General features: G+C 44.0%; 2 protein-coding genes across 15 annotated transcripts in view; one reads left to right on the top strand and one right to left on the bottom strand.

Annotated features, from left to right (window-relative positions):
* The window catches only part of ZNF106 (zinc finger protein 106), a 77,289-nt gene extending 74,076 nt beyond the window's left edge, over positions 1–3,213 (bottom strand). For 3 of the 8 annotated variants that reach the window (XM_055278853.2, XM_055278854.2, XM_063639550.1), the window contains exon 1: positions 3,029–3,205. The gene's annotated coding sequence lies outside the window, so the exon portion shown is untranslated. Of the gene's footprint in view, positions 1–3,028 lie in introns of all 8 variants that reach the window. The other 5 variants (XM_063639548.1, XM_063639545.1, XM_063639549.1 and 2 more) reach the window with 3 other exon arrangements.
* A 31-nt stretch (positions 3,214–3,244) lies between these two features.
* The window catches only part of SNAP23 (synaptosome associated protein 23), a 39,624-nt gene continuing 17,640 nt past the window's right edge, over positions 3,245–25,228 (top strand). For 3 of the 7 annotated variants that reach the window (XM_055278896.2, XM_055278892.2, XM_063639593.1), the window contains exons 1-5: positions 7,604–7,745; positions 20,316–20,386; positions 21,454–21,495; positions 21,912–21,960; positions 23,752–23,869. In XM_055278896.2, the coding sequence (XP_055134871.1) occupies positions 20,330–20,386; positions 21,454–21,495; positions 21,912–21,960; positions 23,752–23,869 (266 nt within the window). In that variant the 5' untranslated portion in view covers positions 7,604–7,745; positions 20,316–20,329. Of the gene's footprint in view, positions 3,384–4,896; positions 4,982–7,603; positions 7,746–18,658; positions 18,778–20,315; positions 20,387–21,453; positions 21,496–21,911; positions 21,961–23,751; positions 23,870–25,228 lie in introns of those variants that run through there. The other 4 variants (XM_063639594.1, XM_055278893.2, XM_063639595.1 and 1 more) reach the window with 4 other exon arrangements.

Here is a 25,228-nt window from a genome sequence, read left to right as displayed (position 1 = left end):
ATGTAACCTACACATACCTTCCGTATACTTTAAATCATCTCTAGATTACATACAAGACCTAATACAATGGCTACACATAACTTCATTTATGTGGATGCAATGTAGTATGTACTCAGCACATAGCAAATTCAAGTTTTGCTTTTCAGAAATTTGTGAATTTTTTTTCCCCAAATATTATCCATCCAAAGTTGGTAGAATCCATGGATGCAGAACCCATGGACGGATATGGAGGACCAATTGTATATGCAATACATAGTATTTTTATGAAACCACAGTGGTTGCAAAATGCACACCCTCTTTTGCACCTTTTCTTTCTCACTATATGGGAGGTCACTCAATATTAGCACATACAGAGCTGGCTCATTCTTTCCAGCAAATGCATACGTTTATTTAACCAATCCTTTACTGATGAAGACCTGGGAGCTTCTTGATAGTTTCTTTCAGATTAAAACATGCACAAACATGCACATAAACACACACACACACACACACACACACACACACACACACACTCGACTGTAGAGTTTCCACTAGTGATTTTACATGCTAGAGGTCCAAGCAGAGCATTCATATTTAACTTGTCTGCCCAGGTGCTCTTATTCATTGGGTACACAAATTAATCCTAAACTCTCCACTAAGATACTCCAATTACAAAACACACAGTACATAGACTTCTCACTGAGCCATTCCTGGTCCCAGAACCAAGTCGTCTAGCATCTACCATTCCTTTCAACTCTTGTAGAGCAGCCTTCAGACTACATGTGCACTAATCTAGATGTACAATAATCACTATTCATAGTGTTTCCTTTTTAAATATCTTCATTTTAATCAAAACATTTGAGGCCGGGCACTGTGGCTCACGCCTGTAATCCCAGCAATTTGGGAGGGTGAGGTGGGTGGATCACCTAAGGTCAGGAGTTCGAGACCAGCCTAGCCAACATGGTGAAACCCCATCTCTATTAAAAATATAAAACGTTAGCCAGGCATGGTGATGGGCACCTGTAATCCCAGCTATTTGGGAGGCTGAGACAGGAGAATCACCTGAACCCAAGAAGCGGAGGCTGCAGTGAGCTGGGATTGCACCACTGCACTCCAGCCTGGGTGACAGGGCAAGGCTCTGTCTAAAAAAAAAAAAAACAAAACAAAAGACACACACACACAAAATAGGTTCTGAACTAGCCTGATCAGATTCGTTCACACCCTCTACCTCCTGCCAGGCCATTTTATTTATTTATTATTTTTTAATTTTTTTTTTTGAGATGGAGTTTCGTTTTTGGAGTGCAATGGCGCGATCCTAGCTCACTGCAACCTCCGCCTCCCAGGTTCAAGCGATTCTCCTGCCTCAGCCTCCCAAGTAGCTGGGATTACAGGCATGTGCCATCATGCCCAGCTAATTTTGTATTTCTAGTAGAGACAGGGTTTTTCCATGTCGGTCAGGCTGGTCTCAAACTCCTGACCTCAGGTGATCCACCCGCCTCGGCCTCCCAAAGTGCTGGGATTACAGGCATGAGCCATCGCGCCTGGCCCCTTCCAGGCCATTTTAAAGTTCTCCTCAAAAACCATCTAGTATTTCTAATTAAAGAACTCCTACCATCTTCTAGACTCAAGAGTTAACTCTAGGCACGGCACGGTATTTGGCAAATGTGTAGCAGATACTAAATAAATTCCAGTTGCATCTGAATATTGTCTTTCATTATTTCATTCACGACCAAACTTGAGAACGGGGCTTAAAGCAAATTTTAAGATTTCCCATGCTATTTACAACAGTACTAAGCTCTTAGTAAGCACTCAAAAGTTATCTGTGGGCCGGGCGTGGTGGCTCACGCCTGTAATCCCAGTACTTTCAGAGGCCGAGGTGGGTGGATCACCTAAGGTCAGGAGTTGGAGACTAGCCTGGCCAACATGGTGAAACCTCGTCTCTACTAAAAATACAAAACTTAGCCGGGCATGGTGGTGGTGCACGCCTGCAATCCCAGCTACTCGGAGGCTGAGGCAGGAAAATCTCTTGAAACTGGAAGGCGGAGGTTGCACTGAGCCAAGATCCCGCCACTGCACTCCAGCCTGGGCGAAAGAGCGAAACTCCATCCTAAAAAAAAATAATAATAAAAATAAATAAAAATACAAAAAATTAGTCAGGTATGGTGGTGGGTGCCTGTAATCCCAGCTACTGGGTAGGCTGAGGCAGGAGAATCGCTTGAATCCAGGAGGCGGAGGTTGCAGTGAGCTAAGATCGCGCCATTGCACCCCAGCCTGGCAACAAGAGCGAAAACTTTGTCTCAAAAAAAAAAAAAAAAGTTATTTGTGGTTTGAATAAACTGGATATAAACCATTATGGTAGATACAGCACTTATTTGCTAGGTAAGAGAACTTCCCTTACCTAGGATGACAGTCTCAAGTTGCTAAAAGCCATGGATATTTCAAACTTCTCAATAAGATGGCTTAATCTTACTCTCAAAGATGATTACACAACAAATTGAAACGGGAAGAGGGTGTAAAGTGTTTCCTCTCCACAATTATACACCGAGATTCGGACTAAATATTAAATGGACACAGTAAGCTGTTGTTACTATTTGTTATTAGTTGTTATTCTCAAGACGCATCCCACAAGGAGAGAAACGAAAGGAGGAAAAAGAACGGAGGTTGTCAGTCGCAAGAGGTTGAAATGTGTCCCTGGCCTGAGACCTACGGGCTTTAAGGACCAGGGTCTTTGGACTCCCTGCCCAACTGCGGACGAAGGAGGTCAGTGGCTTCCCCTAAAGGTCAAGGCTTTGGAGCCACGTTTCCTTCTGGGGCTGGGAGCAGAGCTGGAACGCCCCCGCGAAAATCCGTACCCTGAAGCCAGCAGCACCGCCTGCCCATAAACCCGCGCCGGCTCTGGGAGAGTGGACCACCAGGTTGCCCCGGCGCCGCAGCCTGCAGGAGTAGAAACCCGGCGGTGTCTTGCAGCCCCACAACCTCCCTAAGGGGCAGACCAGCGGGACCCTTGGGCTCCGATACGCTCAACGCAGGCCCGCCCGTCGATACTCACATTCACAGCCAACCCCTCTTACTCCATCAGGCCGCCGAGGGCCAGGCGAGGGAGCTCCCTGACGCCCCAGACGCCCCCTTCAGTTTTGGGTCCGGGAGCCTGCTCCGGACCCGCTCCCCGCCGGGCCCCGCCACAGCCGCCGCCAGCGCGCAGGCGCACACCGAGGCCGTCACGCTCGCTTTTTTTTCCTTTGCGGTCCGCCGTTCTCAATAATCTAGCTTTATTTGAACACAAGAGAGTGAACAACGGACACACAGGAAGAGGTTTTTCTCAAAAAGAATGGAGGAAGAACAAAGGCAGGCCTGCTTGCGGGAGAGTCAGTACGCAGCGTTGGACGCTATGAACAGCCTCCCTGGTCCCTTTTTCATTCTCCTTGTTTCTCCTTGTTCTTTCCCGGCCTCCCTGTAGCTCCTACTCTCTTCCTTGGTGTCCCGCCATTTCCTTTAGTCAGTGGCAACTGTTCAGGCTAAATTTTGAAAACACTCCTTCCTTGTAAAACTTACTGTTTAATGGAAGGTGCAAGAGCTTTAGAACAGACAGACCTGAGTTTCAGATCTTGGACTAGCTACTAATAATTTGTGACTATGGGTAAATTACAATTCTTCGTGGAACCTCAGGTTCTTGAGTTAAAATTGGGATAATGTTATCTCACAGGGTGTTGCTAGGATTAAATAACATAGGTCAAGTGTTTATCTATGAATGCTGCCTATCACAGAGCAGACATTCCGTAATACTGATTTTATTCTTACTCATGCCTAAGGTATTTATAATATTTTTTAAGTAGAGACGGGGTTTCACCATGTTGCCCAGGCTGGTCTCAAACTCCTGGGCTCAAGTGATCTGCCTGCCTTGGCCTTCCAAAGTGCTGGGATGGCAGGTGTCAGCCACCGTGCCTACATTTATTATTATTATTATTTATTTATTTATTTTGAGACGGAGTCTTGCTCTGTCGTTCAGGCCGTAGTGCAGAGCCGCTGTCTTGGTTCACTGCAACCTCCATCTTCCGGATTCAAGCGATACTCCTGCCTCAGCCTCCCAAGTAGCTGGAATTACAGACGTGCACCACCACGCCCAACTAATTTTTGTGTTTTTAGTAGAGAAGGGGTTTCGCCATATTGGCCAAGCAGGTCTCAAACTCCTGACTTCAAATGATCTGTCCCCCTCGGCCTCCCTAAGTGCTGGGATTACAGGTGTGAGCCACCGCGCCCAGCCGCCTATATTTATTATTAAACTTAGCCCATACCCATTCCCTCAGAAACCTAATTTTAGTGACTAAGGCTAGTCAAATAAATGAAACGACATTCAGGTTGATAATTATGTGAAGTTTCCCTCCAATATTATTGAGATTATAACATCTCTGTTTAACAAGACCTTCAATGCCTCAAATAAAAGTAAGCAGCGGCGGGGCACAGTGGCTCACGCCTGTAATCCCAGCACTTTGGGAGGCTGAGGTGGGCGGATCATGAGGTCCAGAGATCAAGACCATCCTGGCCAACATGGTGAAACCCCTTGTCTACTAAAAATACAAAAATTAGCTGGGTGTGGTGGTGCATGCCCGTAGTCCCAGCTACTCGGAAGGCTGAGGGAGGAGAATCCCTTGAACCCAGGAGTCGGAGTTTGCAGTGAGCCGAGATCTCGCCACTGCACTCCAGCCTAGCGACAGAGCGAGACTGCGTCTTAAAAAAAAAAAAAAAAAAAAAGAGAGAAAAGAGAGAGAAAAGAAAGGAAGCGGCTATATTCATCTCTTCTATGTAAATCCAGATTTGTTCTTGAGGTTTAGGAAACTTCCAATTCCATGTTTGTGACATCACAAGTCCTTGAAACACTCAAGGGTTGTGGTACGCTGCTCATTCTATTCTCCTTCAAAGGCATGCATTGGAAGAACTATTTTACCCTATAAACTCTGGGCCATCATTCAAGGAAAAGCCTGTAGAAGACCACAGTCAGATATTGGTGAGTGCCAAGGTAATGCTAGATTATGGTTTCTCAACTTTGGGATTACTGACATTTTGGAACATATACTTTTTTGTCAGGGGTATCCTGTGCATTATAGGATGTTTAGCAGCAGACTGGGAGCAGTGGCTCACACATGTAATCCTATAACTTTGGGAGGTCAAGGGAGGCAGATCGCTTGAGTCCAGGAGTTTGAGACCAGCCTGGGTGACATGGTGAAACCCTGTCTCTACAAAAAATGCAGAAATTAGCCGGCAGTAGTGGTGCACACCTGTAGTCCCAGCTACTCAGGAGGCTGAGGTGGGAGGATTTGAGCTGCAGAGGTAGAGGTTGCAGTGAGCCGACATCACACCATTGCACTCCAGCCTGAGCAACAGAGCAAGACCTTCTGTCTCTCTCTCTCTCTCTCTATATATATATATATATACACACACATATATATGTGTGTGTGTGTGTGTATGTATGTTTAGCAGCACTGCTGGACACGATGCTAGTAGTACCCACCCCCGTTTCCCTGTCATCACAATAAAGCATCTCCAGACATTGCCAAGTATCCCCTGGAGGACAAAATCTTCCCTGGTTGAGAACCACGGAATTATATCAATGACCATCACAACCCTAAATGAACTAATGAACTCAACCATACATTTTCTCCACCTTTGCCCTCAACAAGTGACTGCTGCTTGAGAAATTTACACAGGAGGGCAGAAAATGGTGAGTTTATTTTTGCCCATATTAAAAAGGCCCTCAATATTGCTTACCAGTCCTACAACATTTTTCTGTCAACTTGTTGTATTACTTTCTACAATATTTCAAATCTCAACTTTCCTTTAAACTCCCAATACCACCTCCTTTTCTATCAGAAGATGACCCCATCTCCAACTTCACAGAGAAAACAAGTCAGCACATGAGAACTTTAACTTCTTGTTACTAAATATACAGAAACATACTTCCTCTCATAACTGGGGAGATACCTCCTCTCTCTCTCTTTCTCCCTCCCTCCCCTCTTCCAAAACCATTACTCTCACCAGTGTTTTGAACTGCCTCTAAACTGCCTCTATTCTTACCCTTTCAAGATCTTTGCCTACTGGCTATCCCTTCTCTTCCTTTATTCAACAATTTTTTTCTCAGTTGAATCTTCCCTACCATGCTCAAGTTTCTCCAGTCTTAATTCTAACAAAAATCAAAAAAACAAAAACAAAAAATCTTGATCCTTCATCATTCTCCCTCCTTCCTCCCTGTCAAGGCCAAACTTTCCAAAAGCATTCTACAACTTGTCCCCATCTGTACATCTCCCCCATCTCCAAACTACTAAGTTGTTTTTTTCAACCCCAGCATTCCAACAAACAGCTTTCACTGAGATAATCAGTGACCTCTGTGTTATGAAATTAAAAAAAAACATTCTCAGGCTTCATCTTCCTTGATCCCTTGAGGAATAGACTACTTCCTCCTTGAAGCACTTTTTTTTTTGAGATGGAGCCTGGCACTGTTGCCAGGCAGTGATAGACATTATGATAGTAATGTAGCTAGGATTACAGACACCCGCCACCACACCCAGCTATTTTTTCTATTTTTTTTTATGGGGGGGATGGAATTTCGCTCTTGTTGCCCAGGCTGGAGTGCAATGGCATGATCTCGGCTCACTGCAACCTCCGCCTCCCAAGTTGAAGCGATTCTCCTGCCTCAGCCTCCCGACTAGCTGGGATTACAGGCGCCTGCCACCATGCCCGGCTAATTTTTTGTATTTTTAGTAGAGGTGGGGTTTCTCTATGTTGGCCAGGCTGGTCTCAAACTCCTGACCTCGTGATCTGCCCACTTCAGCCTCCCAAAGTGCTGGGATTGATTACAGGTGTGAGCCACCGTGCTTGGTGAAGCACTTTCTATTTTTGATTTCCAGCAGTTTATTTTATTCTTAGAGGTGCATGGAAGGGTTCCTGCAGCAAATAGTTTACAATAATCATCCATCTGCTTAAAACTCTTCAGTAGCTTTCAGTGCCCATAGTACAAAGTGGTCTAAAATTCCAAGGCCTTCCAAGATCTAGCGATTGTTGGCCTTCTAAAGCGTTCTTCCCTCTACACTCGGGGATGTACGATTAGCACTAAGCCTCTAACAAGGATGAACTACTAGAAATTTCCAGAAGGCGTTACGCTGTTCTCGACATTAGCCGTTCCCCAGAGCCTGGAAAACTAGCTCTTTCTCTGCCGGATTTCCGGGGGAACTCCTACTTATCCTTCATGGCTCAAGTCACTTCCTCCGGGAACCCTTCCAGACACCCCTAAGAATAAAACGCTTTGTTCATTATCAGCCAAAGGCGCCTCAGATTTTCTATGTGCTATGCACTGTATTCTATCCACTATAATTTGTTTACATATCTATATCTTAGTCTAGACATATTGAAAGGCGCTGAAGGGCAGGGAAAGCATTCTATTCGCTTTCTTTTCTTCAGCGTTCATCCAGCACAGTGCCTGGCACACGGTTTGTCCTCAGTAAATGTTTATATCATGAACACCTCCCAGCTTCGGGCAGGACTGAAATCTATCCGGTTAACTGGTAAATTCCCAGACTCTCCGCCTGCGTGGCAGGGACATTTAAACCCCCAACACCGTGATTGGCTCCAGCTGCAGGGGTGTGTCCGTGTCCGCGGCGAGCGGGAAGTGCGCAGGCGCACGGGCTCGGCGCGCGCAGGCGCGACTAGGGTGCAGCGCCAGGTCCGGAGTTGGGGTGTCCGAGCTGCGGCCGGAGAGGAGTGGCCTCGCCCGCTTGGTGAGTCTCCAGGAGTGGGACGGAGGGAGCTGGCCGGGATGAAGTCTGAGAGTATGTCCTGAGAAGAAAGAGTGTATCGTATTGTTTGAAAAGTTGGTGGAGTCGGGCTTAAGCGGAGGAGGGGGCGCTCTGGCCTTTACTCGGCAGATGGGCCCGGGGCGAGGACGGGAGGTGCCGGGAGAACATCGAGGGGCCAGTGGAGGAAGGGTGGCTGGATGGTGATTCTCTGGACCCTTCCTCGAAATTAAACAGATATCACTTTCCGCCCGTCATCTTTACTGTGTTGCCGTGGTTGACATTAATAGACTGCGTGTACGGTGACCACGGTGATCAGATAGCTCTGAGATAATGGCTTGAGGAAGGACTCTGAGGTTCCTGGTATTGGATAGCCCTTGCTCTCTAGAAAGGTTCAGCCTTACCTCGCGGCATTACTGCACAAATTAGAGGATCAGGAAAATAATGCATTTCACAGTTCGGGTTTGGAGTGGTGGGGGGAAAAAGTACTGTAAAGTGGAGTTTCATCTCGTCGTTTTTTTCTTCTTTAATCATTAGTCACCACAATGTTAGGAAAGGCAGTTGATGGTAGGAGGAAACGTAAAGACATAAAAGTGGGAGAGGGAAAAAAAGAAGGGAGTATCATTTTGCCTTTTGCTATTTGTCATCTCTTGGAATGGAGTCTGTATTCGTCCGTTCTCACACTGCTATAAAGAAGTACCCGAGGCTGGGCCTGGTGGCTCACGCCTGTAATCCCAGCACTTTGGGAGGTCGAGGAGAGAGGATCATTGGAGATCAGGAGTTTGAGACCAGCCTGGCCAACATGATGAAATCCCATCTCTACTAAAAATACATAGCCAGGCATGGTGGTGTATGCTTGTAATCCCAGCTACCCCGGAGGCTGGGGCAGGAGAATCGCTTGAACCTGGGAAGCAGAGGTTGCAGTGAACCAAGATCTTGCCACTGAGCTCCAGCCTGGGAGACAGAGTCAGGCTCCAACTCAAAAAAAAAAAAAAAGAAAAAGAAAAAGAAATACTCGAGACTGGGTAATTTATAAAGGAAAGAAGTTTAATTGACTCTCAGTTCTGCATGGCTGAGGAGGCCTTAGGAAACTTACAATCATGGTGGAAGGCAAAGGAGAAGCCAAGCGCCTTCTTCACAGGATGGCAGGAGAGAGACAGTGAAGGGGAAAAAGCCTCTTATAAAACCAGTATCATGAGAACTGCATGGGGGAAACCACCCCCATAATCCAATCACCTCCCACCAGATTCGAGATGAGATTATGAATAGCCAAACTGTATCATTCTGCCCCTGACCCCTTTCTTTCTTTCTTTTTTTTTTTTTTTTGAGATGGAGTCACTCTGTCACCCAGGCTGGAGTGCAGTGGCACGATCTTGGCTCACTACAACCTCCAACACTTCAAGCGATTCTCCTGCCTCACATTCCTGAGTAGCTGAGACTACAAATGTGTGCCACCAAACCTGGCTAATTTTTTTTTTTTTTTTTTTTTTTTTTTTTTTTGAGATGGGGTCTTGCTCTGTCGCTCAGGCTGGAGTGCAGTGGCGCGATCTTGGCTCACTGCAAACTCTGCCTCCCAAGGTCAAGCAATTCTTCTGCCTCAGCCTCCCGAGTAGCTGTGATTACAGGCACCTGCCACCACGCCCAGCTAATTTTTGTATTTTTAGTAGAGATGGGGTTTTGCCGTGTTGGCCAGGCTGGTCTCAAACTCCTGACCTCGGGTTATTCACCGGCCTCCGCCTCCCAAAGTGCTGGGATTACAGGCGTGAGCCACCGCACTTGGCTAATTTTTTTATTTCTTAGTAGAGACGGGGTTTCACTCTGTTGGCCAGGCTGGTCTCGAACGCCTGACCTCATGATCCACCCACCTCATCCTCCCAAGGTGCTGGGATTACAGGCATGAGCCACCACGCCTGGCTCCCCTGGCCCCTTTCAAATCTCATGTCCTCACAGTTCAAAACACAATCATGCCTTCCCAACAGTCCTCCAAAGTCTTAACTCATTCCAGTATTAACCCAAAAGTCCAAGTCCAAAGTCTCATCTGAGGCAAGGCAAGTCCCTTTTGCCTAGGAGCCTGTAAAATCAAAAGCAAGTTAGTTACTTCTAAAGATGCTATGGCAGAATAGGCATTGGTAAATGCTCCCATTCCAAATGGGAGAAATTGGCCAAAACAAAGGGGCTACCGGCCCTATGCAAGTCCAAAATCCAGTGGGACAGCCATTACATCTTAAAGCTTATTTTAATCTCCTTTGACTCCATGTCTCACATCTAGGGCACGCTGATGCAAAGAGTGGGCTCCCAAGGCCTTGAGCAGTTCTGACCCTGTGGCTTTGCAGGGTTCAGGCCCAGAGGCTGCTCTGCTGGGCTGGCATTGAGTGCCTGCGGCTTTTCCAGGTTCATGGTGCAAGCTGTTTGTAGACCTGCCATTCTGGAGTCTGGAGCACGGTGGCCCTCTTCTCACAGCTCCACTAGGCAGTGCCCCAGTGGGGATTCTTGGGGGGGGGTCCAACCCCACGTTTCCTTTCTGCAGTGCCCTAGCAGAGGTTCTCCATGAGGTCTCTTCCACTGCAGCAGACTTTGGCCTGGACATCCAGGCATTTCCATACATCCTCTGAAATCTAGACAGAGGTTCCCAAACCTCAATTCTTGACTTCTGTGCACCTGCAGGCCCAGCACCACATGGAAGCTACGAAGGCTTGGGAGTTGCACCCTCTGAAGCAACAGCCCAAGCTGTACCTTGACCCCTTTTAGCCAGGAGCTGGAGCAGCTGGGACTAAGGGCCTCAAGTCCTGAGGCTGCCCACAAAACCATTTTTTCTTCCTAGGCCTCAGGTCCTGTGATGGGAGGGGCTGCCATGAAAAATCTCTGATATGCCCTGGAGACATTTATCCCATTGTTTTGGTGATTAACATTCAGCTCCTTGTTACTTACACAAATTTCTGCAGCTGGCTTAAATTTCTTCTCTTTGCTTTATAAATTACTGGGTGGTCTCAGCTCAGTGATCCAGTGATCTGAGTGATCTCAGGAAAAGAAAGAAATATTAGCAAATAAGAGAAACACTTTACATTGCCATACTCCTTCGACAGGTCATGTGAAAGTAATTGAAGTGATCATATCACTTAGCCTGCAGCTTGAATATTTGTCTCAGGCTAGGTTTTTCTTTAGGTGCTTGTAGTATGTGTTTATGCACTACAAAGTTGGTGTTATCATAGTTCCAGCATAAGGATGACTTACTGTGCCAAATAAACAGTGGAATTCCTATATGTATCTTGATGTTTGTTTCTTGTACACTGAATGAACTTAGGTACAATACACAAGCCCACTTAACTAAAGGTCACATCGTTTCTTTCTTTTCTTCTTTTTTTTTTTTTGAGACACAGTTTCACTCTTGTTGCCCAGGCTGGAGTGCGATATCTCGATCTAGGGTCACCTCAATCTCCGCCTCCCGGGTTCAAGCGATTCTCCTGCCTCAGCCTCCCGGGTAGCTGGGAGGCGCCACCACGCCTGGCTAATTTTCTATTTTTAGTAGAGACGGGGTTTCTCCATGTTAGTCAGGCTGTTCTCGAACTCCCGACCTCAGGTAATCCGCTCGCCTCAGCCTGCCAAAGTGTTGGGATTACAGGCGTGAGCCACCGAGCCCTGTCTAAGGTCACATCTTTTCTAATCATTCAGAACACAACCCAGAACCAGAAAGAAAGTAAACAAAAACAGGCCTGTACTCATGGGACAGCTGTGGAGTCTTCACCTGAGTCATACCACTATCACAATTTTTGCCATTTAGAGTGCTGTTGTTATTTTACTTCATGTTTAATGGTTTTTTTAAAAAAACATTGCCCACTTCCAAAGTGATAATCTGTGAAATCATGGTTTTTATGTATTTTATAGCTTTTTTAGCATCCATTATAATAAATACATAAATATATACCTCTTTCATATGTAACAGTTAAAATCATATTCTTGCTCAGCACTTTGGAAGATACTGCTTTGGGCCTAATCAGCTCATTTTTAAAATGAAGATTGAGCTAAAACTTACGGGCTTGAAAATTCTGTAATCTCTATGATGGTGTTCATTATCATAACACAATTCTAGCACAGTTAACTGGTTCCACCAGATGAAAGTAGATTAGGGCCGGGCGGTGGTTCATGCCTGTAATTCCAGCACTTTGGGAGGCTGAGGCAGGGGGATCGCTTGAGCCCAGAAGTTTGAGACCAGCCTGGGCAACATGCCAAGACTGTCTCTACAAAATTAAAAAAAAAAAACAACTAGCTGGGCCTGGTGCCCAGTGCCTGTGGTCCCAGCTACTCGGAAGGCTGAGGTGGAGGATCGCTTGAGCCTGGGAGGTCAAGGCTCCTGTAGATTAGAATAACAAAAAGGAAAAAGAGGATGTTTGCTCTTTGATATCAGCTGCCTTTTTTTTTTTCTGAATTCAGGCTTTCCCCCACCCCCACCCCGATTTGGTTCCTTTATCTGCAACACTCTGGACATCTGTTTTTGAGCTATGTTTGTGCTCCACATTGTGTATATATTAGCATGTATAATATTATAATGTTGCTTATCTCCAAGAGTGCTGAACTTTTTATTCCATTACTATATTTTGTTTCCAGATCTGTAGGTTGACAGAGGGGCAGATGACAAGGACTGCTCTTTTCTTTTCCCTTTTTTTTTTTTTTTTTTGAGACGGAGTATCACTCTTGTTGCCCAAGCCAGAGTGCAATGGTGTGATCTCGGCTCACCGCAACCTCTGCCTCATGGGTTCAAGTGATTCTCCTGCCTCAGCCTCCTGAGTAGCTGGGATTACAGGCATGCGCCACCACGCCTGGCTAATTGTATTTTTAGGAGAAACGAGGTTTCACCATGTTAGCCAGGCTGGTCTCAAACTCCTGACCTCAGATGATCGGCCTGCCTTGGCCTCCCAAAGTGCTCGATTACAGGCGTGATCCACCTCACCCGGCCAGGACTGCTCTTTTCTTTGCTGTGGTAGGTAGAAACTTGAAACAGACTGATCCAGTGCCTCTAACAATTAGAGGAAGTGGATTATGGAGCCAGGAAACAAAATGTACTGTGTTTTTTAAAATATTAAGAGTAGAAGAAGCCCATTTGTATTCATTTAGATTCACTGACATTTTGGTTTGGGTCTCAATTTAGGTTGTATTGCTACTAAAGTATTTAAATCACTGATTCCTATGTTTTTCCAGAATTCTCTCTTCTTGTTGCTTTCTGTAGATTCTGTAACTTAGATGTAAAGTTTGTTTAAATTTATTTTGACAGTGTTTTGGAAATTGAAATTACTTTAGATGGCCTTTCAATACTTATAAAACTCAAGCCAGGTGTGGTGGTATGTCTGTAGTCCCAGCTACTTGGGAGGCTGAAATGGGAGCATCAGTTGAAATCAGGAGTTCAAGACCAACCTAGGCAGCATAGCAAAATAAATTTCAAACTTCTTGGTATAATATACAAAGCTCTTCACCATATGTGTTCTGTCTTGAAAGCTATCCCCTGCCCTCCATACATACACACACACATTATATTCCTGCCTCACCACTGAAGCCTTACATTATGACTATTTTTTCTTTTTTGATAATTTAAAATCATAATTTTTTGGACTTGATCATACTTGGATTTTGACCCACACAAATGAGAATCAGGGTGTTTGTGTTTTTTTGTTTGTTTTTTAAGACAGTCTTGCTATGTCACCAAGGCTGGAGTGCAGTGGCATGATCATAGCTTGCTGCAGCCTCAAACTGCTGAGCTCAAGTGATCCCCCTGCTTCGGCCTCCTGAGTAGCTGGGACTACAGCTGCAGGCCACCAGGCCTGGCTGATTTTTTTTTTTTTTTTTTTTTAATTTTGTGTAGAGATGGGGGACTTGCTTTATTACCCAGGCTGGTCTCAAACTCCTGGCTTTAAGCAATCCTTTTGCCTTGGCCTCCTAATGTGCTGAGATTATAAGCATGAGCCACCATGCCTGGCCAAAATCACGAGAGATATTTCATAATTATTTTGAAAAGTTATAATAGTTTTATTGAGCACTGTGTGCCAGGCACTGCTCTAAATACTATGCTTGAATTAGCTCAATCCATGTAACAACACTTAAAGTAAGCATTATTATTCTCAGTTAATGAGGAAACTGAAGCACAGAAAAGTTAACAGTAGTCAGGATTTGAAACCATTATGCCTTCAGATATTGGGCATATAACCACTATACTATGTTGTCTTTTGTATGAGCAAGAATGCCACTCTTTTCTGTTGGGGGTATCCTTTTCCAGGGACAAGAGTGCTTATATTATCTCTTTTTTTTTTTTTTTTTTTTTTTTTTTGAGACAGTCTTGCTCTGTCGCCTAGGCTGGAGTGCAGTGCGCGATCTCGGCTCACTGCAAGCTCCACCTCCCAGGTTCACACCATTCTCCTGCCTCAGCCTCCTGAGTAGCTGGGACTACAGGTGCCCGCTACCACGCTCAGCTAATTTTCTGTTTTTTAGTAGAGACGGGGTTTCACCTTGTTAGCCAGGATGGTCTCGATCTCCTGTCCTCGTGATCCGCCTGCCTCAGCCTCCCAAAGTGCTGGGATTACAGGCATGAGCCACCGTGCCCGGCAGAGTGCTTATATTCTCTATCTGTAGCTTCTGACTCTAATTATCGGAATATTTGAAAAACTAACCAGAAAGCATCCAAGTGGCTGGGTGTGGTGTCTCACGCCTTCTGGTATTTTGGGAGTCCAAGACAGAAGGATCGCTTGAGGCCAGGAGTTCAAGACTAGCCTGGGCAAGACAGCGAGACACCCTATCTCTACCTAAATAAATAAATAAATAAAGCATCTAAGTGAACTTAATCCGAGCTAAACTATGTGGATGGTTTCGGTGAATATTTCATTCAGGCAGGGTGAATGCTTGCCAGTTAATCTCACCCCATACCTGGTATCTCCCTGGCAGATACCACACTTATGCCTGCCACATTGTCTCTTCCTGGGTAGATTGCCAGCTTCCGGCTCTTGAGCCCCGTTCTTATCTTTCACATAGAACATCCCCTTTCTGTTCACATAACCATTCTCATTGATAGGGTTAATAAAATTGATTATAATCAAACCTACATCTACCTCCCCAGTATTACTCCTGGGTCACTTAGAGTAGAATTGTGGAAGTTCCAAATTTGACAGGGACTTGAAGACCAGGCGTTGAGCATCGAGCAATTAAGTTACCATAGGTGCTTCTGTAAAACCGAAGTTTAATTTTTTTGTAATTAGAGTCAGGGTCTTGCTATGTTGCTCAGGTTACATTTAAACTCCTGGGCTCAGATGATCCTCCTGCCTCAGCTTCCTGAGTAGCTGGGACTATAGGCCTGAAAGTGTAATTTTGGTTTTCTTTTTGGTTCCTGATTTTTAGTGGGACTTTCCCACTTGTTAATATGATTTCTGTCTTGAATCTTGTGCTTCAGTGTCCTTTGAAACCAAGCTGATTTTTGTTTGTTTTGTTTTTTTGTGGTGTTGTTTTTTAAGATGGAGTCTCGCTCTGTTGCTGAGGCTGGAGTGCAGTGGTGCGATCTTGGCTCACTGCAACCTCCACCTCCCGGGTTCAAGCGATTCTCCTGCCATAGCCTCCTGAGTAGCTGGGATTACAGGTGCCCGCCACCATGCCCGGCTAATTTTTTTTTTTTTTTTGAGATGGCGTCTCACTCTGTTGCCCAGGCTGGAGTACAGTGGCACAATCTCCACTCACTGCAACCTCTGCCTCCTGGGTTCAAGTGATTTTCCTGCCTCAGCCTCCCAAGTAGCTAGGATTACAGGCACATGCCACCATGCCCGGCTAATTTTTGTATTTTTAATAGAGACTGGGTTTTGCCACGTTGGCCAGGCTGGCCAACCCGTGACCTCAAGTGATCTGCCCTCCTCAGCCTCCCAAAGTGCTAGGATTACAGGCGTGAGCCACCATACCCGGCCTTTGGTATTTTTTAGTAGAGACAGGATTTCTCCATGTTGGCCAGTCTGATCTCAAACTCCTGACCTCAGGTGATCCGCCCACCTTGGCCTCCCAGAGTGCTGGGATTACAAATGTGACTGCATCTGGCCTGAAACCAAGCTGTTTAGTAGATATGATTCTGTAGTGTACTTACTATATTTGCATTTGAGTTATAGACTTTGTATGGTAAAAAGAAAAGAGTTTTTAAAAAGAGAAAAAAATATGTATGTATATTTGCATAGTTCTGGGGCCTATATATAAAAATGGTTAAAGTTGTTTGTGTAGAAGGAGATAGAAAGGAAAGCCAAGAGAGGAAGTAAAAGGAGGAAGCCATCCTTAACATAAACGAGACCCTTGCCAGGCAAAGTGGCTCACTACATGTAATTCCAGCACTTTGGGAGGCTGAGCTAGGAGCATCACTCGAGCCCGGAGTTTGAGACCAGCCTGGGCAACATAGTGAGACCCTGCCTCTACAAAAAAAATAAATAAATAATAATAATAATAAAAGGGCCAGGTGTAGTGGTGGGCACCTGTAATCCCAGCTACTCGGGAGACTGAGGAAGGAGAATCACTTGAACCCAGGGGCAGAGGTTGCAGTGAGCTAAGATTGCACCACTGCACTCCAGCCTGGGCAACAGAGCGAGACTCTGTCTCAAATAAAATAAAATAAAGTAAAATAAAATAAAATGTGAGACTCTGATGTCTCAAAAAAAAAGTATATAGCCTATACTTTATATCATTAACTTTAATATTCAAATTTAGCCTTGCAGATGGAACTATTAATATTTATACTTTCAGCTACATTTACATAAATGTGACTCATATTCAACATTGTTATTTTCCTTTTGTTTTGCCTACTATTTATTTCCACTTCAGTAAAAATATTAAAATAATGGCTAACATTGAACACCGGCCATGTGCAAGGCATTGTACTAAGTACTTTGTGTAGATCATCTCTTTTTAATCTTCACAAAAAAAACAAAACTATGAAATAGAATGTTATCCTTGTTTTACAAATACAGAAACCAAGTTTTAGTGGCGTTAGGTAATTTCCTTGGGGTCACACAACAAATACATTGTGAGGCTGGAATTTGTATGCTGGAGTTCTCACTCACCCACTATGCTATCCTGCTATAAACAGAAGTTTCCTCTTGCTGCGGATGCACTGGTTACCATGGAAGTAAACTTTATCAGAAGAAGCCAAAGAGAATGCTGAACTTAAAAGAACAGTAATAAACCCTTTGAGTGTAACTCATTGAGGAGCTTTATTGTGATTAATTTTCAGAGAAAGAATAAGGCAGGAAACTAATTTGGTAGAATATTTTAGCTGCAAAATCCTTGTTTACCAGTATAAAAAGAATTATCTTATAAAATCATTCTTTGCAGGACCCTGTGGAATTGATGGTGATATATTTTTTTTTTGTACAGTCTTGCTCTGTTGCCCAGGCTGGAGTGCAGTGAGTCTTGGCTCACTGCAGCCTCTGCCTCCCAGGCTCAAGCCACAGACGTGCACTGCTGCATTCGGCTAATTTTTGTATTTTCTTTTTAGTAGAGCTGGGGTTTCACCATATTGGCCAGTCTGGTCTTGAACTACTGGCCTCAAGTGATCTGCCCACCTCTGCCTCCCACAGTGCTGGGATTACAGGCATGAGCCACCACGCCTGGCCTGATGGTGATTTAAAGTGCTCTTTCTTCATTACTTCTTGAGTAGCTCTCAAGTTTTACAAGTGAAGCCACATGGATCTTCCAAGGCCTTATTTAAATTCCAGGACCTTTTTTCTGTGTATTTCTTTCCAAGAAGCTTATTTACTTTTCCTTTCTTCTTTTCTTCTCTTTTCTTTTACTTCCTTTCTGCTTGCCTTTTTTTTTTTTTTTGAGACGGAGTCTTGCTGTTGCCCAGGCTGAAGTACAGTGGCATGATCTCGGCTCACTGCAACCTTTGCCTCTCCGGTTCAAGCAACTCTCCTGTCTCAGCCTCCTGAGTAGCTGGGATTATAGGCATGCATCACCACGCCTAGCTAATTTTTGTATTTTTAGTAGAGACGGGGTTTCACCATGTTGGCCAGGCTGGTCTCAAACTCCTGACCTCAGGTGATCCGCCCGCCTTGGCCTTCCAGAGTGCTGGGATTACAGGCGTGAGCCACCGCACCTGGCCTCTTGCTTGCTTGTTTTCTTATCTCCTCCCTTCCTCCCTCCCTCCCTTCCATTTCTTTTCCTTCTTTCTTTTCTTTTCTTTTCTTTTTTTTTTTTTGAAACAGAGTCTTGCTCTTGTCACCCAGGCTGGAGTGTAGTGGCATGATCTCGATTAACTGCAACCTCTCCCTCCCAGGTTCAAGCAATTCTCCTGCCTCAGCCTCCCGAGTAGCTGGGATTATAGGCGCTCACCACCACGCCTGGCTAATTTTTGTATTTTTAGTAGAAAGAGGGTTTCACCATGTTGATCAAGCTGGCCTCGATCTCCTAACCTTGTGATCCATCCACCTCGGCCTCCCAAAGTACTGGGATTACAGGCGTGAGCCACTGCGCCTGGCCCTCAAAATCTTAAACCATAAGACATGACAGTAGAATTATAAACAGGGCCGGGCGCGGTGGCTCAGGCCTGTAATCTCGGCACTTTGGGAGGCTGAGGTGGATAGATCACCTGCGGTCTGGAGTTCAAGATCAGCCTGGCCAACATGGTGAAACCCCATCTCTACTAAAAATACAAAAATTAGTGGGGTGTGGTGGTGCATGCCTGTAATCCCAGCTCCTTGGGAGGCTGAGGCAGGAGAATTGCTTGAACCCAGGAGGCGGAAGTTGCAGTGAGTCAGGGTTACACCACTGCACTCCAGCCTGGGCAACAGAATAAGACTCCATCTCAAAAAAATAAAATAAATAAAATGAGAGTAGTGGTTCAACTAAAAACAACTGAAAAGATTTAAATTTTTTTGTTTGTTTGTTTTTTGAGATAGGGTCTTGCTCTGTCACCCAGGGTGGAGTGCAGTGCCATGATCTTGACTTACTTCAGCCTCAACCTCCTGGACTCAAGCAATCCGCCCACCTCAACCCTCCCTGGTAGCTGGGACTACAGGTGTGCGCCACCATGCCCGGCTAATTTTTGTATATTTGGTAGAAATGGGGTTTTGCCATGTTGCTCAGGCTGAACTCCAACTCCTGAGCTCAAGCCATCCACTCACCCCAGCCTCCCAAAGTGCTAGGATTCCAGTCATGAGCTACCACGCCCAGCCAAAAGTGACTGAAAAGATTTATATGTGATCATATCATACGCTTCTAATAGCAGTTTTTGGTTTGTGGCTCTAGTGATTCTTTGCGAGCTTTGTGCTACTGTTTCTAAGAGCCACGTACTTTGAGTGTACACCCTGTTTTTCTACTTATTTGTTCATTCAGCTATTTTTGGAGTATCTACCGTCAGATCCTATTAGGTGTTAGAGATACAAAGATAAAATCTCTGCCTTCCAAGAATTCAATCCAGTACATTTTTGGGGAATTAGGTTTTCTGCTTATCAAAGAGTATATCCATGGCAAGGTTTCTCACCTCAAATTGACATTTTGGGTCAGATTATTCTTTGCTAGAGGGCTTTCCTGAAGAGTGTTGTAGGATGTTAAGCAGTTTCCCTGCCTCTACCTACTAGATGCCAGTAACCAGCCCCGTCACCTGGCCCAAGTTGTGACAATCAGGCATCTCCAGACATTGCCAGATTCCTGGGGGCAAATCTGTAATAAGAACCAGAGTTTATCTGTGTCATTGACCGTGAGTTTTGATAAATGAGTTTTGAGAAAATTCATATAAAGCTAGCAAATGTAATAAAGAAAGAACCTAGATCCATTGCACAATGCTTGTTATTACTCCAAATGACTTCTCAAAGAGGAATTAGATAACAGCTGTGCTGAATAACACCTACAAAATGTTTTATTTTTTAGCTTGGATGTCTGTGAGATCTCTTTCTGAGTTACTGTGTATAGGAGAATAATTGTTTGGTTTCTTAGGGACTCCACTAAAACAACAAACAATATAAGCCACTGGAGGGGAAGAGTCTAATGCGTAATAAAAACCTTAGTCTTTTCCGAGCTGTTTGTACCAGCATTTCCCTTTTCTTGTTAAGAGTGAAAGTATTTTCACCAGTGAGTATCCTGGACAACTGGCATATTTAGAAATGTTTCCTGTGTTCTTCAGGCACATAACTTCAAATTTTGTTACTTTACTAAATTGGACTTTTCTTCACTTACTGCTTTTCCATGTTCAGACAACACATGAAGAACATTGAACAACCAGAAATTCATTTTAATAGTCTTTCAATGCTTGTCTTCCAGTAATGCCTTGCTTCTCTAAGTAGAGGATCCACTTTCCTGTTGGAAAGAGTACTTCCCTAGAAGTTCTAAAACCTGTATTTTAGGTTCACCCTTGGCACTCTTATTAAACATTCATTTAGCCTCTCTCGGTCTTGATTTCTTTACTTGTGGTAGACTAATAGATACAGAAAGAGGTTCTTTTATCCTGTTTTCCTGATAAGTTCCTAAGTTACATAAATCTACACTTTTTGCTCACGCAAACTTTTATATATCCTTATTCTTATACAATATCCACATTTCCATTTCTGTGCCTAATAGAGTTTTGATTCATCATGGATAATCTGTCATCAGAAGAAATTCAACAGAGAGGTCACCAGATTACTGATGAGGTAAATGTTTTACCTAAAATAAGTAAATAATTCTATTTCAGTTTTCATATTGGAGGGGTGAGAGAGCCTTCTTAGGGACCATTTTGGCCTCTTCCTAGTCCATTAATATCAAAGAACACATTTGCTCCTTAGTGCCGTTGCTGGTTTTTATTTTCTTTTTAACTCACGAGAAAACTAAAGTGAAAACAATTTGTATGATTTTTATTTTTTAGGTAATTATTAATATTAAGTGCAACAAAGATACTCTACTATCTTTATTTGAGAAATGCTAGACTTCTATTTAACATTTTCCTAATATCTGTAATTTACTTAGATTTCTACCTACATTAAATTTTTATGACTTTATAAAATTTTTATTCCCATGAACTTCACCATCCAAATATTCTCTCTTTTTTAAAAAAACTCTTTCTTTCAACATCGCAACGGAAGTCCTTACACATTTTCTCTTAAGGAGCGCCTGAAAATAACCAAAAATGTAGTGATCAACTTACTTTTTTTTTTTTTTTTTTTTGAGACAGAGTCTCGCTGTTGCCCAGGCTGGAGTACAGTGATGCAATCTCGGCTTACTGCAACCTCTGCCTGCCCTGTTCAAGCGATTCTCCTGCCTCAGCCTCCCAAGTAGCTGGGATTATAGGTGCGTGCCACCACGCCCAGCTAATTTTTGTGTTTTTAGTAGAGACGGGGTTTCACCATGTTGAGTAGACTGGGCTCGAACTCCTGACCTCGTGATCTGCCCACCTCAGCCTCCCAAAGTGCTAGGATTATAGGCTTGAGCCACCACACCTGGCCATTGTTTTGTTTTAAAGGGAAGGATAGGCTGGCAATTTTTTTTGTTTTTTCCTTTAATAGAAACAGTCTCACTATGTTGCTTGGGCTGGTCTTAAGCTCTGGTACTCAAGAAATCCTCTTGCCTTGGCCTCCCAAAGTGTTGGGATTATAGGCATGAGCCACTGTGCCCGGCCTGAGCTGGCAATTTTTAAAGATAGAATAACATCATGAATTTGGCCTCTGATCAGATTTTTTTTTCTACATATTTTGGAATGCTAAAACTCTGTGTTTTTTCCTAGTCTCTGGAAAGTACGAGGAGAATCCTGGGTTTAGCCATTGAGGTAAGAAAATGTTAATCATCAACTTAAGTATAGAAATTTATAGGAGAGATCCTAATACTTCTGGCTGGAATTAGTATTAAAGGGTAATGTATCAATACGCTTTATTATTTGAAATTAACAGTTGCTGAAATTGTCAAACCATGCACTAATGGGAATTTTCTGTTTTTCCCTTTGACAGTATTGGAATATGACAGGGAAGATGAATTCACTATGAGTTTGTGACTTAATTATTTTGGGGGGCTGCTATGTTAAAGTGTGTTAGTTTAAGAATACTAGTTCTGTCTGTAGCTCTAATCCTCTGAGAGCTTGGGTTTCTAAATTATTCTGTCTTGCTATTTGTCAGCTCTTGTAGGTTCTGTTTCTGTTGTTTGTGGTTTGTTTTGTTGTACTATCAGCCTTTTCCCCCCTTCTCTTAGTCTCAGGATGCAGGAATCAAGACCATCACTATGCTGGATGAACAAAAGGGTAAGTTAAAATATTAGCAGAAATTCTTAATTTGACTATGATGCCAAAAAGCTCTATCAAATTAGCCACATACAAATTTCAGCCTTTGGGAGAGCCCTCCCTTTGTAAAATAAGAATGTTATGTTTACTTCTTGTCTTCTGATTTGAATTATATATCATGTTTACTGTCTATTTGGGATGGCAGGCAAAAATGCCCAACTGTATATACCAAGTATGTGTTAGGCCAGCATGGCTTATTTTGTGTATTGGTTATATGTGCCTTAGACATTATGATAGTAACGTAGCTGGGATAACAGGCACCCGCCACCACACCCAGCTATGTTTTCCTATTTTTTGGGGGTGGGGGACAGAGTTTCGCTATTTTTGTCTATTTTTTGGGGGTGGGGGATGGGGTTTCACTCTTGTTGCTCAGGCTGGAGTGCAATGGCGTGATCTTGGCTCACTGCAACCTCCTCCTCCTGGGTTCAAGTGACTCTCCTGCCTCAACTTCCTGAGTAGCTGGGATTACAGGCGCCCACCACCACGCCCAGCTAAGTTTTTGTATTTTTAGTAGAGACGGGGTTTCACCATGTTGGCCAGGCTGGTCTCAAACTCCTGACCTCAGGTGAGCCACCTGCCTTGACCTCCCAAAGTGCTGGGATTACAGGTGTGAGCCACCATGCCCAGCCTTTTTTTTTTTTTTTTTAATTTTTATTTTTTGAGACAGAGTCTTCCTCTGTCACCCAGGCTTGAGTGCAGTGGTGCAATCCCGGCTTACTCCAGGATCCTCTACCTCCCAGGTTCAAGTGATTCTCCTGGCTCAGCCTCCTGAGTCACTGGGATTACAGGTGTCCACCACCACACCCAGCTAATTTTTTGCATTTTTAGTAGAGACAGGGTTTCACCATGTTGGCCAGGTTGATCTCGAACTCTTGACCTCAAGAGTCTCTTGATCCGCCCACCTTGGCCTCCCGAAGTGCTGGGATTATAGGCGTGAGCCACCATGTCTGGCCAGACATTATGATACTCTTACATCATCCTCAGAAATCAAGTTAAGTCCTAAAACAGATCTAGATTCAGGTATGCTTGGAAACACTTGAGTTGAGTTGGCCCTGAGTAATCAGGTCTAGTTTTTATTACTCTTATAATAGCCCTCAGGTTTTGAACCTATTATAGAAATGACGGGGGTTTGACCTGGTCAAGGTACCCTTAACTTGGTTGTAAGGATGATCTCTAAATAACCGTCCCTTGGTCCTACTATACACGATTCTTTTTTTTTTTTTTTTTTTTTTGAGGGGGAGTCCCACTCTGTCATCCAGGCTGGAGTTCAGTGGTGCAATCGCAGCTCACTGCAACCTCCAACTGCCAGGTTCAAGCAATTCTCCTGCCTCAGCCTCCCAGGTAGCTGGGATTACAGGCACCCATCACCACACCCAGCTGATTTTTGTATTTTTAGTAGAGATGGGGTTTCACCATGTTGGCCAGGCTGGTCTTGAACTCCTGACCTCAGTTCATCGCCCACCTCGGCCTCCCAAAGTGCTGGGATCACAGGCGTGAGCCACCCTACCATACAAGCCATATACAAGCTTTTTAGAACAAATTTTTCCACAGCAAGAGGCTAGGTGCCTCCGGATCAGTACGTGAAAGATTGTTATCATGTTGAATAGCTTCTGATACCTTTTGACACTGACATACTCACTGTGGGGAGTTATTGGTAGATTCAAGGTTGAAGTTTGCTGTTCCATAATAATAGCATTTTCTGGTTGACACTGTGAATGGAACACAAAGTGTAACTTCACAACTTATTCTTAGAACAACTAAACCGCATAGAAGAAGGCTTGGACCAAATAAATAAAGACATGAGAGAGACAGAGAAGACTTTAACAGAACTCAACAAATGCTGTGGCCTTTGTGTCTGCCCATGTAATAGGTGAGTTGATAAATTACGATGGTTTCAAAATAAATAATGGGAGTACCCCACCTTCTCCCACCAGCTAAGGTCAGAAATATGACTGGGCTTAATGAGGAACTCTATTAGATAAATCTAAGTTGTCTCTCCTTCAGGCAGATTAAGCTTTTTGTGTAAATACTGCATGTTCACTGAAAACTGTGACTTATATTTGACCAATCCTGGGATCAAGTCCAATTTCAATTTGTAGTAATACATGAAAAGGTTAGGAAGTATAGGGAAATGTATATCTGGATGATGGAGAGCAGGATGGAGTTATTTTCTTTTCCTTTCAAAGGAGGAGTATTAACAAAATATATATTTTGTGGTAGGCACATGAGGGATGGCCAAAAGAGTAGAAGAGCTGGGAAACAATGGCAAAACATAAAAAATACATAAATCTAATGTTAGATTATATGATAATGACCAAGGCTAAATCTAATGTTAGATTATATGATAGTGACCAAGGCTAGGTATACAGAACTGTTAAAGGTTGGGTTGGAGAGCATCTTATAGAAGAGGTAGGAGGTGGATTGGCCTTTGAGTGATTAGAAGGATTTGGATGAATAGGGAGGAACAGTGAGGGCATCTCCTATGAAAGGTTCAAAACAAAGATTAACAAGGAGCTTGACTTAACTGAGCTGTGTGACTCATGTAGATGAGAAGTGGAAAGTAAGATATAAGTAGGTAGTAGAGGAACTTGAATGCCAAACTAAGGAGTTGACAGATTGGAGTGGAGTATAAAAAAAAATGACAGTATCTGGAGATTGAATGACTGTACTCACTGCTGAAAGTTTTTTGTTTTTTTTCTGAGACAGGGTCTCTGTTACTCAGGCTGGAATGCAGTGGCGTGATCACAGCTCACTGCAGCCTCTCTTTCCTGGGCACAAGAGATCCTCCCACCTTGGCCTCCCAAAGTGCTAGGATTACAGGCATGAGCCACTGCACACAGCCAAAGTATTCCTTTTTTTTTTTTTTTTGAGACGGAGTCTCACTCTGTCACCAGGCTGAAATGCAGTGGCGCAGTCTCAGCTCACTGCAACCTCCGTCTCCTGGGTTCAAGTGATTTCTCCTGCCTCAGCCTCCCAAGTAGCTGGGACTACAGGCACATGCCACCACACCCAGCTAATTTTTGTGTTTTTAGTAGAGACGAGGTTTTACCACATTGGCCAGGATGGTCTTGATCTCTTGACCTCATGATCTGTCCACCTTAGCCTCCTCAAGTGCTGGGATTACAGGTGTGAGCCACCACACCCGGCCTCAAAGTATTCATTTTTAAAGAGGTTCTTAGACATTAGTATTTCATCCAGTTCTCAGCTGGTCTTATAAACCAACAGGGGT

This window comes from Symphalangus syndactylus, chromosome 5, assembly GCF_028878055.3.
Source record: "Symphalangus syndactylus isolate Jambi chromosome 5, NHGRI_mSymSyn1-v2.1_pri, whole genome shotgun sequence".
Classification (NCBI taxonomy): domain Eukaryota; kingdom Metazoa; phylum Chordata; class Mammalia; order Primates; family Hylobatidae; genus Symphalangus; species Symphalangus syndactylus.
Note: the sequence above shows the minus strand (reverse complement) of the source record. Positions and strands in the feature narration are given on the sequence as shown.